This window comes from Cyanistes caeruleus, chromosome Z (assembly GCF_971803275.1).
Source record: "Cyanistes caeruleus chromosome Z, bCyaCae1.hap1.1, whole genome shotgun sequence".
Classification (NCBI taxonomy): domain Eukaryota; kingdom Metazoa; phylum Chordata; class Aves; order Passeriformes; family Paridae; genus Cyanistes; species Cyanistes caeruleus.
In genome coordinates this window covers 13,791,519-13,808,596 of record NC_141732.1, presented here as the reverse complement: position 1 = coordinate 13,808,596, position 17,078 = coordinate 13,791,519, and the positions used below count along the sequence as shown (strand labels likewise).

General features: G+C 35.3%; 1 protein-coding gene across 1 annotated transcript in view; it reads left to right on the top strand.

Annotated features, from left to right (window-relative positions):
* The window catches only part of LOC111944026 (uncharacterized), a 58,980-nt gene that overhangs the window by 4,996 nt on the left and 36,906 nt on the right, over positions 1-17,078 (top strand). Inside the window, exons 4-13 of the mRNA XM_086868710.1 lie at positions 791-965; positions 3,112-3,293; positions 5,109-5,255; positions 6,371-6,463; positions 7,755-7,879; positions 9,179-9,308; positions 12,008-12,175; positions 13,736-13,924; positions 15,118-15,622; positions 16,378-16,494. Of these exons, the coding sequence (XP_086724836.1) occupies positions 791-965; positions 3,112-3,293; positions 5,109-5,255; positions 6,371-6,463; positions 7,755-7,879; positions 9,179-9,308; positions 12,008-12,175; positions 13,736-13,924; positions 15,118-15,622; positions 16,378-16,494 (1,831 nt within the window). The remainder of the gene's footprint in view (positions 1-790; positions 966-3,111; positions 3,294-5,108; positions 5,256-6,370; positions 6,464-7,754; positions 7,880-9,178; positions 9,309-12,007; positions 12,176-13,735; positions 13,925-15,117; positions 15,623-16,377; positions 16,495-17,078) is intronic.

The following is a 17,078-nucleotide window of genomic DNA, read 5'->3' as shown; positions in this document are numbered from 1 at the left end:
CAATGGATATGGAGAAACAAACTTGGTTTAATGGCTGTATTTAATCAACAACAGATGAATGAGCACCCGCACCAGCTGCCCCTAACAAACTTCTAAAAGCAGAATTGCTACTTGGAACAGTAATAATAGTTCAAACTAAAGAAAGTTTTAATGAAGTATTTTCCCACTGCTACTTCATTTAGGTAATAGTTTGCCACAAGAGCATCAGGGAAAACCTTTGTAATGGGGTTAAATTATTTCCCATGAATCCTGTTAATAAGCATGCTGCTGATTTGTAGATGTTCTGAAGAAATGTATGCTTTACTTTCCAACTTCTTGTGTTCAAATGGCTTGAATGTGGTTTCCTGAATCCAGTTTTGGACAGCAGTGACTAGACTATCTTTCTTCCACTGGACAAGAAGCCTTTTTGAAGCGTTTTCTTTGTTTTGTCATTTTGTCTGCTTGACTGCTGAACATCATTGGACTGAAGTTTGTATTTATGTAGTGAGTTACAAGGTGTTCAATAGTCTAGTATCCCAACACCACTGTTCTTATAGTTGTTAATTACAGCTACCAGAAAACTGCCTGTGGAATATATTTATAACTTTTATTTTCTTAAGGCAGAGTATGTTTGGAAAAAGCAGAGGGGTATGTTTAAAGTACATGAAATTTATCTTGGAGCAGAACCAGTTTGCATTAAAAAAAAATGGTATTTAAAATGTGCAGTTTTAAGACTGTATTTCAAATTCAGACATAATTCAGGGATAAGATGGCAGCTGTGAATGCAATTTCCAAAATATTTATTTTCTAGATATCTGGCTATGAAAAAGAGATAATGAAATTAAGGTTGGAACTTGAGAGAGGAGAGACTCTTCGCCAAGGTCTGGAGAGTGAAATATCATTTGCTAAAAAAGAGGCTCATATACAGATGTATTCTGCAGAGGATGAGCTATGTGATGTAAAAGCCAAACTTTTGGAACTGCAAGGTAAATTAAAAAAAAAAAATAAACTATGCACCAGAGGCTACATCAGCCCCAAGTAATTATAACAAGCAGAGATTGGACAAAATTTTCTGGTTAATTATATATATAAGTATATATTACATTATATAGATATTTATATATATACACATATATATATATATATATACACATGTATATACATATATACATACATACATATATATATATATACTTATAAGATGTCTCTTGTTTTTCCATGTCTTACTCATTTGCTTTTCTAAGCTCTAAACCCTTGCTGATATGAATTAATACGAATATGACTTAAATATAGCCTGCTAAATATCTTGATCCCTTTTTTTCTCTCACTCCTTACCTTCTGTTATGCTTTCCCTCAGCGTGTGCAGAATTGTAATTAAGGTGTCTCTCTCCACATCCTGCTTATCACTATGTCCAGCAGTTCTTCTTTTTACATTTCAGTGGGAAAAATAAAAAAAATCTAGTCTTGTTTATTTGTTTACATTTTTTACAAAAAATCACTTTTTTTTTTTCTCCAGGAGTTCTTGTTGTACTGCTTTTTTCTTTCATCTTTTCAAATATTTCTAGTTTTTCGTTGATCATATCTGGCCTCTTCACGTCATCTTTACTTTTTATAAAAGTAACATGTGTTACGACAGCAGTATGTGGAAAGGAAGGGTTTTACCTAGATGGTTTTTTCCCCTACTAGTTTTACATTTAGAGACTCAAATATTCTTAATCTTTCTCAATCAGAGAGGATTTCTCATACTTAAAAGCTGAGGAGATTATTTTTTGTTACCTACGTAAATATAATACTCTTTAAATGTAGTACAGGAGATGTATTAGTGAGCCTTTGGTTTTCACTGAAAAGACTGGAGCACTCCTGGAGTTTGTAAACTTACAAGGATGAAAGGAGACTCTGAAACTTGCACTTATACTGTCAGATTGTTTTCTAAAGATAATAAGAAATCTGCCCTTTCATTTGGAGAACACACAAATTACAGAAATCTTATGGCTGGTTTGAATTTCTTAAACTGTTTTTCCTTTTTTTTGTTGTTGTTTGGTTTGGTTTTTGTTTTTTGGGCTTTTTTCTGTTTCTGGTTTTATTGTGACAAATGTCAAAGAAGCCAAATAGTCCAGGTGTTGTTGCTTCTCATTTCTTTTTCAGTTTTTAACTTACTGCTTCTTTTTCTTGATCTCTTGGAGCCTTGCTCACCTCATGTGATGCTTTTGATACATCCCAACTTACATCCTTGGACAGGGTACCTCACTTGTGCCCTGTGTTCTCCAAACTGTTTTTCTGCTGTTCTTCTTGAGGCTTGACTTCCTGACATCTGACAGGTCTTCCCCATCATCATGTCCACTGATTTACTCTGTTATCCCAACATGGCTCTTCTGGTTGTTTCACCCTTCTCCAGCTAGGAAGAAATTTCAGAAGACTGGGATGAATTTGAAGTAAAAATCTATTAGAAAATGGTGATCACATAAATGCCACAATAGCTAGTTTTACTCAGTAACATAAAAATCTAATACAAAATATTTTGACCCAAAAGGCAGTTTGTGAAAGGAAGCAAAGTTTCTAGTAAAACTGCGAGAGCCCAGTTCCTGGGCTGAAGGTTTATATCTCTTGAGCAGCAGTAAATTTCCCCAGAAAAGCTAAGCCTTTTCTCATTAGTCCAACCTGTCTTACATTGTCCTAGAGTCTTTTTCATGCAGCAGGTGTCTTTATTGGTACTTAAACTGAGCTTGAAATAAATTGGAATAAACTAAAGTATCACATAGATATTTGGAAATAAGCTAGCCAAATGTTGCAGAAAAATGCAATTAATTTCCCCATGCTGTAGAGGCCCCACTTGAAAGAGTTTAATTTTTATTCCTTTCCAAAAGGAGAAGGGCTTTAATTGATAAAAATCTCCAAATCATTTCTATGTCCTTGTGTGAAACATGCTACAGGAACACAAAATGTGATTGTTTCTCTGTAGTGAAACTGGAGGTGTTAATGTTCAAGCGTTTCACAGGATATCAATATAACAATACACAGAAAAAGTTATGTTAATTATACCTTCTTTTCTGAATATGCTCATTTGCAGCACTATTTATCTTTCTTTTACTCTTTCACTTTTTTTTTTTTTTTTTTTTTTTTGGTAAACAACAGTACTCAACGACAAACATCAGCAGAAAGCAGCAGAGACTGAGAAAATGTTTCAAAGTGCTCAGTGGCAGTGGGAGGAGGAACAACAAAGATTTGCAGTGGAGAGGGATAACATCCGCAGAGTATACCTTGCTGAGATGGAATTCCTTATTGAAGAAAAAATGAAAACAGAAAGGTCTTGTCAGGTATGATAGATGGAAAGTCCCATGAGATGCTGTCTCAAAGTTTTTTGGTGCAAAGTGTGTGGTTGAGGTTTTCTGGTTTAGGGGAAAAAAATTCCCCAAATAGATAAATACTACAGAATAGTTCTGAAGATTACAGCTTTATGAAATTACAGTTTGTGTGTAATGATGGTTTGGGGCTTTAATGGAATGTGTTAATATGACTTTGAATGTGTTGCAGTCTTTTCTATTGTGTATTTACGTGCCTGGTTTAAATCTCCTTTAATTATTCAGAGTTGTAAAATGAAAGCTAAGGAGATTTAATTGTGGTCTTAATACGTGCAGAGAAGTGGGATTCTGAGCATGTAGGCAAGTCCTGGCTGGAAAAACTGCCTAATTCCGAACTTGGCTGTGAAAGTGCTGAGGTAGGCTTTGGAGTGGAGTCAGTATTGAAAAGTGTCTCTGGGGCACACCGGAAAAGCCACCCTCTCTTCTCTGTGACAGGTTCATGGTGAGCTCTGTTGGGCATATCCTGGTCCGGGATAGGTGTTGGAGTTCGATAAGGAAGGGCAATAGCATCACCTCCTGGTTAGGCAGGAAATATATCCCTTCATGTTTTTTTCATTAGAGCACTTGAGAGATTGTGTCATTTACACACAGTTTAAAAAACAAACAAACAAACAAAAAACCTGCCTAGCCATGTGCAAATATTTGCAGGTGGCTATGGGGATAGTACTAAACAGTCATGCCACCCTGAAAAGTTCAGAAATTCTTCAAAACTCTGAAAACCTGCAGCTCATGCTGACTTGTTTAACAACCTTGATATAGCTGTGAAAATTTTAGTTTATTAATGTTAATTACATTTCCAGTATAAAATATTTTTAATTTTTTTGCAGTATTTCACAGCAAAATATCTGTTACTTATTTCACATTTCCCAGTTTACTTTTGTTAATACCTGGAAGATAAACCTGTAAAAATATGTATTTCTGTATCTTTTCAGGTGTATATTTCTGTAGAAATGGTTAATTTTCACTTGTTTATTTATTTATTTATTTATTTATTTATTTAGCATTCCAAAGGGGAGAAACCTGTCTTGCTGGACATGCAAAGCTAGAGGATTAGCTTACATTTAGTACAAATTCATATGGAGCATGGGCATTTTCTATCATTGACTTCACAGAGCTGCAGAGCCCAGTAATGTCAATAATTCGCCCAACCTGTAGCTTAGTTCAGTTTCTGTAGGCATAAATTGAAGTGGGGACCAGCTTGTTTTATTCTACTGAGGACTTTGTATTTCAAAAGTTTTTTAAATAATTCAGTTTCTAGACAGAAGAAAATCCCTTTCAGAATAGCAGACATTAAAATTATTTCGTCTGTATGAGTAACTGTTTCTAAAAAGATCTGTTTTGAAGTTTTAGCAATTTCATTCAGAAAAAAAATGAACTTTTGTCCCCATGCATCATTTCACCAAATTTACCCTGTTCCTGTCATTGCCACTGAGCTGGGAGACAGAAGAGATCGGGAGGGCCATACTCTTTTGGGTAAAGATTTCTGGTGGTGATTTGGCTCTGATTTTAGTGTTGCCACAGAAGGTCATGTTCACAGTGATTTTTGGGCCAACACAGATTTCTTGGTGGTGAATTAAAAGCATGTCTGCTGTTGGGTAAACACTTTGCTGACATGTGCTGGTGTCTCAGATTTTAAAATTCTAAAACCTTCCCCTGATGCAGTCTCCACTACTCTGTTGAACTCTCTACTGTTTTAGTAAAGATAGTACTTTATCTTAGAAAAAGTACCTCTTGATGTATTTATTTATTCATTTACCTATTTATCTTTAGGAAACGAATACTGTCCTGAAAAACATGCTCAGGAAGTTGAGGGATATAGAGGTAGAGCACCATGGCTGCAGCCAGATGCTGAAGCTCCAGGCCAATCGTCTGGATTTCAAGGAAAAACGTCAGGAGAGGCTCATCAAGGAACTGGAGGTAAAGCTTTCCCTGATGCTAGAAGTCTCAGCAAGCATGGGAACAACGAATCAGTTTAATTTCTGATGGGTGGAACCTCTGAGTTGGGCTATGAGTACCTTGTATTTGATTAACAAAAATGTGGAGCATCAGTTTTGTAGAAAAGATAAAAACTGGTGTTTGAGCAGCAGATGGGAAGAGGTTTATGTCACTGGGAAAATGCTCTTAGCAGTATAGAGGTATAGAGGGAGTATTTGTGCATGTTATGTTTATTTTTTAATTAAGTATGTTAAGCAGTTAAATCTTGTGGGAGGAGGCAAAGCTTATGCCTTTTGGCTGATGTTGTGGAGCAGATATGGTAAGCCTGTGCTGTTGCTGACTTTCTCTTTAGTAGGCCTTCCACAAGTCTCTGTTTCTCAATTATTTTCTTTTGTGAATGTGTGAGGTTACACAGAGTTTAAATGTATTGCCAACAGCTCGTATTTTAAAATTTTTATATATTTTTTTGTTAATGTTTCCTTACTGAAGTGCTCAGAGTCAGGATGCAGTCTCACATACTTTCTACTTTGCTTTAGCTGTGCAAAATCAATTACTTCACTTGTATCTATGCAGCCTTAAGTGTCTTAAATGACTTTTAATATTAATGTCTTTTTCTTGATCTTTGTTGCATCACTTGAAGGCAGGAGTCATCTTGGGGTGTATTGTCTTTTTCAAAACAGTCATCAATCTAAGTGAAAAGATTTTTTTAATAGAAAACAGTGTAGTTAAAATTGCATGTAGATTTCTATTACAGCAGCTCTGTAGTTACTGCTTTTGCTGAAAGCAGTTTTTCAATTTAAATTCTATGTCCAGGTCATTATATGGAGGTAGGTATCTGTGATTATTAAAAACGCAGCAAGAACATAATCCTACATCAATTTTTTTAGTTAAACAGAAAATACTGTTCTAATATTCTGGATATGTATTTTTTTTTTCTTTTATTTATTTACTGATATGAATTTCCACAGTTCCAAAGTGCAAGTAGTTCAGATACCACGGTTTGGTTTATGGAGACCTGATAAACTGAACAAATGAAGTTTTCTTTGCATGATGTTATCATCTTTCTGAACTTAAATATTTTCAAAATGTGCTTTTAGGCAGCTACAGTGAAAACAAAGAAACTGGAGGAAAATGCTGAAGCAGCGAGACTAGCACATATAGAATGTAAATACACGACAGAAATCATGCAGGTAAACTTTTTATTAAATATTTGGTAGAAATTTACAGTAACACAGAAGATGAACTAGTAAAAGTACTATCTTCCAAAAATGTTGACTTCCTTACTTCAATGAAAACACTGAGTAGATTTTTTGCAATGAGTGTCAAAGTTGTAAAAGATCCTTTTTTTCAGGCAACTATCAAGTTAATAGAATAAATACTAAAATAAAACGTCACATTCTTATGTTTGAGAATTCAAAGTAGCATTAAAGCAGTAAGGGGAAAGGAAATGTTTCACAACTGTTAAAATATCAAGTCCTATATCTTTGGAATGGACTTACATATTTTTGGAGATATAGTGCATACATCCAGCTTCTCTAGGTGTGAGATATTAATGCATCCTGAGACTGCAGTTCCAAATGTATTCAGAGTACCTTTCAGTTTCAAAGCTACTATGTCTGTAGTTTCCAGAGAAGTTCAAATTTTAAAAAAAATGTAATATATATACTTGAATATTAAATTATTGTGTTATTAAACTGTATCACACAGGGTTTGAGCCATTCAATAAATTAGTTTATTTTAAAAAGCAAGTGTGAAAAGCCTGTAAGATGATTGCTGACTGATCTCGTACTGACTGACAAAGTCTTCACACTGGATTTTTGAAAAACTAAATGAGAAAACAAACAGGAATTTCATCTTTTCTTTTCTTGTTTTCTGAGGAACACAAAAACACATTGCCACTTTTTCAGTCAGTTATTTTCTTATGACCTTCTCTAAGTACAGGTACTTAGATTTCTTGAAGTGATGATTAAATAAGTAGGGATGACTTAGTTTTCTTGATTCACTCTCTGCTTTCATAACATACAAAGGAATTGGAAGGCTAACATTACCTGAAGGTAGAGATTTTTCTTTTATGGTTAAGAGCTGGTAAGGTTTTCTTAATTTTTTATGATGAACAAGCTCCACATGAGCTTTTTTTTGAGTGTAAGTGTAGCTTTTACTGTTAATCCCACCCTTTCATGAGTCTGCTTAAAAAGATAGGATTTCCTGGAAAACGTCAGTAATATAAATAATTGAAAACAGGAAAATCCAAACACCACGAAAGGACAACTAAAGGACAACAATTTTGGTCAATATATCTATTTCTCTCTGTTTTGAGCTGTATGAAGTAATACATTTTCACATATGTTCAGTGCTTTCTAATTCCATATAGAATTAATAGAATATATTCACCTGTAAAAAGCAGAACAGAACAGTGAACAGCATTAAAGACCATGATAGTCTTTTCTAACTTCCTTTAACTGCTTTCTTATCACTTGGTAGTTAAGAATTCAAGAACTTGAAGATGCTCTGAATGAAGAGCAAGGCGGCAGGAGAGAAGCTTTTATAGTGGTAGCACAGAAAGATTTCAGAGAGTCAGAAAATGCACAGGAAAGAGGAAAAAAAGAGTAAGTTTCCTTCTAAAGCCATCATAAAATGGCAGTAAACAGCTTGAGTACAACTCATAGTTTACATTCCCTGCAGTTTTCAGTCAGCAGAAAATCTAGTGCAATCTGCCAAACCAAGCCAAAGGGTCAGAACCTGGCAGTCCATTAATAACAGTCCCATATCGGTAACCAAAGTATTGTGAATGTGTACAGATGATAACTGGCCTGTCACAGATTATTTGTCAAACCAAAAATTTTGAAAATCATAGTTATGATAGAGTCCAGCCTCCAGCAGTGGTTGGGGTGAGCTTAGGGAAACACATCCAGCAGGTCTAGAAAAGATGGCTTTTCTAAATACACTTGTATTATTATGCAAACATTGTTTTCCACTTCAGCAAGCCAGTTGAATCTCTTAAGACTCAGAGGAAATCACCTGGGATATGTTTCCTGCCCAGCACAGTCTGCTCTGTGTGTGGTAACAGAACTTGGGTGACCTCTCTTTCAGCCTAGAATTGTATGGGTCTGTATACACAGGTGTTCATGTTGAGTTACACGATGAGTAGTGGAGAATGAAAGAAGCTGGTTTTCCTACAAGAAAGAAAGTTTGCGGCCTGAGCAACTCATTCAAGATTCATGGTTATGCAGATGTTTTTAGTAAGATACTTCAAACTTGAGCTTTAAAAGCCTTTGTCATCCTATGCAAATATCAATTTTAAGCAAGCGTTTGGCTTGCCTGACACCATGCCTAAATACTCAGGCAATCTTTTTAAATTCTTGGATTCCTGTCTCTGTTTCTGTCTCCTTTGTGCTGTTGTCTGGCCTCGTAGTTTTCTCATCAGCTGCCTGTTTAGTCATGCCAGGCTCTTGTGTATCTGTTTTCCTGACTGACACAGTCAGATTAAAATTCTGGGTAGTCTGCTTTAGAAATCAAACCAGAGCATGTGGAAACCTTAGGAGCAAGAACTGTACATGAAATCAGGGTTGATGATGCAAGAGGTGACATGGTCTCTCTGAGGAGAGCTATTGTCATAATTAAACTATGAAGAATTCTGTTTGTTATATAAAATTTCAAGGCCATATCCAAATAATCAATTGAATTTCATGACATGAGGCTTGGAAACTGAAAACATAACCACTTGAAAAGTCTTTCTTAGAAGGAATAGAAATTTCTTCATTCACCTAAAAAAGTCAGGCAACTTCAGAAGCCATGCGACATGCTAATGTAGTATCTGCCATATTCATTGATTGTCCTTTAAAAGAATGTAGTTCATTTGAGAAAAGTAATTTTGGTTAAAGTGTCTTATTGTGCAAACATTCCAGTTTACAAAGACAACCTTCATCCTTAAATGTGCAATGCAGAGAGGGGGCTAAGGATAGGAACGAAACTGAAGAGCCCTCTGGGAGATTAGTGAATGCTGCAACCAGCTTCAGCCTGCATGAAGGCCCAGAGGTAAGGGAAAAAAAAAAAAAGGTTTTTTTAAGCATACTGTCAAAATATTTACTGTGCTGAGGATTTGCTGCATTTTTCCATGATGAGCTGTGGAAGAGCTCTGCCATTCTCTTATCCTGTTTGTTATTATGTTATCTTTTTTAAAATTTAGTACATGAATAAATGTAATCAATGCCTTGGAGAAGTTAATTTGAAAATGTTTTTTAAGTGATATGCATCTATTTAGTTCAAGAGTTGTTTTCAGCAAACTGTTATTTTAAAAGTATAGGTAGGGTGTATTGGCATTCCTAATTAAGAAGGCATTTTGTAGATATGGAATATGATTTAATGTGAAGAATATTCTGTCTTTCCACCCAAACTTTTTTGTCAGGTTTCATTAGCTACCATTGTAGAAATGTTTATTTCTATTTCATACATCCTTTTGGTTTTAGTGCAAATATTTGGCTATAAAATTTGCTTGAAAGTTGTTGGTTTGAAGGTAGCACATCAGAGGGGATTTTTTATTGTTGTTTTGTTTGTTTGCTTGCTTTGCTGTGGATTTGGCACATTGGATGTATTTCACTGGATTGTTTTCCGAAATCTTTCTCCTCTTATATTAACACTTTGGGCCTTTCTACTTTACCAAAGTACACTTTGAAAAAAAATTTTGCCTTTTTTTTTTTTCTTTGCATAGCAGCAGCGAAAATGGAAAGATCTTAGTATATCTAGAAATTCTCTCCCATCATTGTGTGGTAACATTTGCTCCATTTCTACTCTTAGTAATATAAACGTTTTTTTGGTAGTGGCTTGGAAACTTCTCTTTTTCTGTCAAAGCTCTGAGCATGGAAGGTAAATGTGGTCTGTTCCCTATTGATAGGAGCAAAGACCTGCATCAGAGGGTCTTCAGATTTGTGGGTGTCTTTTCTTCAGTTGATGGAGTTATTCCACACTTTGTCTTAATGTTATCCACTGCCCAGGCAGACCTGTAATTTATAAACAGAAGAAAAATAAAATCAGAATCTTCCTTTTTCTTTCTGGGAGAATAACAACTTCTTCCATACAAGCATTAATATATTAAAAGACATTTTAATACATTTACAGTTAGCCTGAAAAAGTAATTTCATCAGGCACAAAAGGAAGAGAAAGGTAGAGAGACAAAAGCAACTGTCTTCCCTAACTACAGACAGTAATGATTGCTATTTATAACTACAAAACAAAATTACAAGGTGAAAACGTTCTACTAGAAACCGTAAGTGTTTGGTAGTTGTTGTTGTGTTTTAAGAGTTATCCTTTTTATTTTTATTCCTTGATAAAATGCATGTTACACATGACAAGAATTCAGGACATAATTCTGTTCATGATCACAATTTCTGGTAATGGAAACAGTATTTAATAAACAGTATTTAGCAGTGAATTAATGTTATGCCACTGAAAGGCAAAAAAAAAGAAAAATATTGTCTCACTGTCATATTCATAGAGCTGGTTGTTTTAATTGTTTTACTCAAAGGATTTCAAACCACAGGACTGTCCTGAGCAGGTAATAAAAACATTTTATTTATATCTATTTATTTATATTTTATTTATATATTTATTATTTGGAAGAGTTGTAGTAGTGGATCCCTTATAAGGTTAGATATTTATTGCCTTGGATGGTTTTGTATTTTTCTGAAAGGTATTTGTATTCGTTTGGGAAGCAGAAGTGCCTGTATGTGATCCTGTTTACTCCATTGAAACAGTTTTGATTTTGCTTCCCAAAATGAAAAAGCAGAAGACTGTAGCAGAAACTAAGCACAGAAAACATTTAATATATTGCTGTTGGTTTTTGCTATACTCACGTGAAAATGGTGTGAAAATGTCAGGGTGTTCCCTTCATTTTCCCTTCCTACTTTCCTGACCTATACAGTGTTTTTTCATATTTTATACCACTTTTATGCCCCCTGAATATGTTCTTTCCACTCCAGTCTGATAATCTTATATTGATTTCTTACTGTACTAATAGAGTGGTTTATGTCCTTTGTCTTCATGGCATTTGAGATACAGCTTTCTATTATCTTAATCAAAGTTTCTAAGTTGCTTGTATGTACTAAATGTATGAGGAATTGTATTTCTACTGCATGCTGTTGTTGCTAAAATTTATTTATAACCTGAATCAATTTATTACATTACTGATTAAATTCACTGTACATAAATGAGGTATGGCTTGTGGAATTGGACAGCTGGAGCTGTAGGCCTATTTTGGCCAGCTATTTAATCATATATAATCCATGCAAAGCAAATTTTCAGAATAATTTAGAGTGGGTTGTGCTGCCAAGCCAACTGGACAATTTTCTGTGTGCTGTGAAGGTGTTGAGGCACAGTTTGAATGCACCTGAAAGTATTAACATGGCTGAATGAATTGAATCCATTAAGAGCATGGAAACTTTTATTTGTGCCAAGTTATGGTTGTGGCCCCGGCAGGACTGGGATTTATTCGCATACTTTATTTACATACTGTATCTAATTAGATAAATTTTGTGACATGTTTTCTTACTCTGCTGCTATACTATGCACTATTAGGACTGCAAGTATTAGAAAGTAATTGAGGAATTTTGTAAAGCTGTGAGAATGAACTTTGCAGGCTTGTTTTCAGCTGCATCCAGCACTGCTGCTACACATATAATGCATCTCTTTTGATTTTAACATTGCCCAGATACAGCAATTAATTTTTCTTTGTGTTCCAGAGCAAGCTGCCCATCCTCCTAAACTTATACCAGAGAATGGCAGATAGCCATGTGCTTGCCAAACAGCCAAACGTTCCCCTGGAAAGATTACCTTGGACAGAGTTTTGTGTACTCTTGTATGAGAATGTTGAAGCCCTGATCTTGAATTTCCACAAGGCAAATGAGAGGGTGAGTGTCCCGAGTCACCAGCTGCCTCTTCTGAGTTCAGTGACATTTGTTCATACTGCAGTCTCATTAAAAAGGACTGATATTCATCCTCCACAAGGATTTGGGCATTAACAAATGAATACCATTAACTGTGACTTGTCCACTGCTCAGTTTGATGCAGTTGCTGTGGGCATTTAGATGTGACTGGAGTGTGCCTCAAGTCTCTCAGCTCCACTTTCTGTGCACAGCATTCTGAAAGGACTAGCCACAGGGAGCTAATTAAAAGATAATCCATCTTACTGATGAAGAAATTCACAGAATGTAGTCATTTACCATCATAAAGCAAGTCTTTATTTTCCCACATTCCAGAGGCAAAATACACTTTTACCAGGAATACCATCTTTAAATTACGTGTTTGTTTGAAAGAATGCCAGTGCGGGATTTTTTTGTTTCATTGTAACTTTTGGATTATGACACTTTTATTCAGAAACACAATAGAAATACCTATTATAAAATATGTCAGTATTTGTGTGAAGGAAGAGTTGTACTTTTCTGAGTGATTTTAATGCAAGTGAGCTTACATGGCCTTTCTCTCCAGAAATCCTTGTGGTTTTAGGAAGGGAAAAATCCCTTTTTAAAGAAGTCAGCTGGCTCCAGAGACTAAGCTATGTCAATCTTTAGAATTTCACTTTGTGTTCTGGTTTATTTCTCTTTTAAAGTAGAAGGAAAGGGAAGGGGTTGAATATTGTTGTCAGTGTTTGTGGGGCTTCTGTCTTACTGTTGCTTGCTTTTTAACTAAGTATTGTTATTGAGACTGATTGTGAGGTCTCTAGGGCTCTTCTCAAGTACTTAGCAGCTTTTCTGGGGTTTTAAATTTTTTGTGTTGTACAAAACTTTTTTTCTACAGATCTGTGTGATCTATAGGGAAGAGTCTTGCTGATATTTTCTAGTAACAAATTGCAGGTGTGTGCATTTGGAGAGCATTGTTGCCTTGGTTCATTCCTCCATTTAGTTTAGGAGGTGCAGTGTTAAACCACAGGAGTAAATCTCTTCATGCTTGTTGAAAATACATTATAAACTTCTGAACTGCTTGTAAGGAAAGCTTTCTCTATGCTAGAATCCCCTGAAATGGTTTTAAAACTTAATAATCTGGAATGCCTTTTCAACACGCACACAAAAAAAATTGAAGGCCCTTTTTAAATTATTGTTTGCAATAATTGTGTCATCACAAACTTCTAAAGGATATACGTGGATAATTTACTAATTCACTAAAGTTTAATACAACTGTTTAAAAAAAATGTATGACGTGTCCAGCTGAGGTTTCCTACAAAGAGGATGGCAAACATTTGCAAGGTGGTATAAGGATGGCAAAACCAAAACCAAATAAAGTACTTTGTTTCAAAATATATTTCAGTTTTGCTTTGAGAACCAAGTAATTAATCTGCCATGAAAGGGTTTTACTTAGTTTTAATAGAAATATTGAAGAAATAATAGTTTAGATTTTATGCTGGAATACTCTGTGCTTTAAAACTTAAAGTGGAAAGGTAAATAACACTTTCTTCTTAAATGCTTGTCACACAGATATCTCACCTAGAATATATTTGCAAGCACAAGACTGACACTATGAATGACCTTCAGCAGAACCAGGAGGATGCTTTGGAGAAAATGTCTGAGCAGTTAAAAGCACAGGCACATTGCTTGCAGAAAGAAAAACAATATCTTGAGCAGCAGTACTCAAATCTCCTTGCAGAAGTTCATGCAAGAGCACAGGTATGGTGCTGTGAACTTTTTTTCTTTAAACATTTAATGGATTATTTCAGTAGTTTAAGCCCCTTTGCAGTTTAAGGTCATTTGGGAATTTTAGTATATTTTTAAAGTAAAATAAAAACACCAAGCAACAAATCAACCCATCATTGTGCTACTATTAACATCACTTACAATAAGAAATAAATTACTTTGTTGAAGCATTCTGAAGAGAATTTGGTCTACAGCCCCAATTCAAAAGCCTGATTTGGTCTACAATCTTTATTTTTTTTTTTTTTCTGAGAATAGTAAAGCTGTTAAGATCAAATTTGCTTGTTTTAAGAATTACAGAGAGAGGGCAGCAGCTACTTTTTCAGTATCACTATTTGCTAAGATTGTATAGAGTAACAATAATGTGGTGTCACCTGGGGATTAATTTAATTATATATGTACTGCTCCTAAGAACAGTGGTAGATTTCAACAGTGTTAGGTGATTCTATTTTACTGATACTACAGTGAGAAGTGATTTAAAAGTGTAAAACTGTCACTGCTTGTTAGATGAATTATTTGCAATCCAAAATGTTCCCTGTTATTCCACAACCACTGTTTACTGTCTTTAACATCACATTCCTTCACACCTGTTTCAATTAAAACATTGTGAATAAAGGAAATAGATGCCCCTTTTTATTGTGAGTTACTGAAACTTACTTTGTCAGAATAATGCTGTATTTGATGCACATTTCAGGACTGAAAGTCTTTGCGTGCTGAAAAATTTAATCTGTCTAGTTTCATGTTCCAGCCTTCCTTACCTCTTTCCTCTCACACTGGCTTCAGGCTTTGTCGATCAGTGTTCTCTCTGAAATTGGAGAATGTTATTACTGTTGTTAAGTCAACTCATAAAACTGTACTGTGGGCACACAGGTGGTGTTGGACCTTCTGTGAGCTGTCACAGTATTGGTGGATTGTTGTCAGAAATCAGGAGTCCATTTGCAGTTGATGATCGTGCAAATTTCCCTCATACCATTGATTTGGCTTCATACATCTGATTCTGTAATTGTTTACTAGAAGAGATACTTTCATCAACATCATTACTAACAATTTTTGCTCCTTAAATGCATCATTTGAATGGCAAAATTAACAGTTTTCTTTTACCTCTTGTCTCAATAAAAACCCTCTAGTTAAAATTTCTTCCATTTTTGTTTGGTTTGTTTCTGTCACAGGAATGCGAAGAAACGTCACAGAAAAACAGGCAAAAACTGTATGGCCTTGAACAAATGTGCGAGAAACTGGCCCAAGAAAACAGTTCTGTGAGAAATACATTATCGAATGTTTACAAGGACCACTCATCTCTGCTGGCAGCCTGTGCACTGCTGTCAGGGGCCCTGTGTCCTCTCTATGGCAGACAGTGTGCTATGTCTTTCCAAAGAGACCTTCTCCAGGACCAGGTGAACCTCCGTGAATTAGTGAACCAGGAGATCAGGACCCTCCTTAATGCTCTCCCTACTAACGTGGAAAACAATCAAGATGAAGCAAGGCTGAGGCAGAGAAGAGCCAAACACCTGCTTTATGTGTTCCGAAGAGCTGTGATAGCAGTTCTGGCCTCCAACAGGCTTAGAGCTCTGGCCCAAAATTCTTGCTCCTTTTTTGTCTGGACAGATGGCTCAAGAGGAAGCCTTGGAATTCAAGTTTGTGTGGGAGAATCCAGAGGCAGGCATCATGGGGCACGTAAGTGGAATGTTCTTAAAGTGATACATCAAACTACATGGTTAGGGAATAACAAAGAGCAATATTATTATTATTGTTGGGCATAAAGACACATTTAATGAAATTTTGAAAAATATTATTTATGGATTTATGTTTTTTATGTTTCTTGACAAATGTATTTCACTCTAAGAGGAAATGCCTAGTCTGTTAAGTGTTGCAAGTAAAATTGCAATTATACACATCAACTCAACATTGTCTGATATCCTTGATATTTGTGTTATGGATTTCAGAACCAGGTGCTATAGCATCTTCTCTGTGGTAATTATCTTGCAATGTTCCTAAATTATTAACCATCACCTTGCTTTTTGTTTTTTGGTTTTTTTTTTTAAAGGTATTTCCTTTTCTTTTTTTAATAATTTTTAATATATATTTCCTACTAAAAACCCACAAAAAATGATTCCTGATTCAGGTGAAATATTAGCATAGGATTTTGAAATTGTCTTTAGAGATTATGTCTACTTGTCCCCTTCTGTTGCCAGACCAGTTGATGCTTCCCCCTCTAAGGATTAATGGTATCAAAAATGTTTTTCAAATTAGACGATTCCTCTACATTTTTTTTCAGTAGCTCTGGGAGCATGATTAATATGGTCTAAATTGTCCTGATTAATTTGTGGTTTATATGGTTATTTTTGGTTAACTTCTGAAAGAGCTTGAGATAGCAGTGTGCCATATCCTAATGTTTCAGTTATCCTGCTAGCTGCAATTCTGTTTCACAGGTTTTGAAGAGGAAGGAGTTGACTGTATTGAAGCACTTGATTGGTTGACTAGCTCTAACCTCTATGCTGCAATAGTCAGTTCCCTCTCTGAACTGCATGACATTCTCAGCACACCAGGTAATTCTAAGAGTTTATTGTTGTAGCAGAAATTTATTAAATAAAAAAATAAAGAAGTCAGGGTGGTCACATCATTTCCAGTTTTAGGATTTTATCTAAATTATTCTGGATCATAGCTCTAAAGAGATATTTCTGAATATTATGATAGATACCTTTGACTAGAGGTTATATCCTGAGCTAGTCAACACAAATTTTAGTGGGGCTGTTTCCCAGAAGGAGTAACTTTATTTCAGGGTAAAATAATAACCCTCTTCTACATTCTCTGAATGATCACATCTCATGTACTGTTGGAACAGATTCATTTTCTTTAATGCCTGGTAGGGTATTTTTCAGTATATGAAGCCATGGAAGCAGAAAGCTGGAGAGTGTTTGTGGAGTTTATTTGCAGTGAGAACAGAAACAGGTTCCCTTGGTTTATCTGCATTGCTGCTATCCCTGGTTCTTTATTAACCTGTAGTTTTAGAGTCCCCTCATTTTTGTCACAGAAAAAAGGGTATTAGAAGGGGGAAAAATTATATGAATAAAGGAAAATAGCAGGACAAAAACAAGGTGATGCATTTTCCAAAAGGCTAAATGCTAAATTG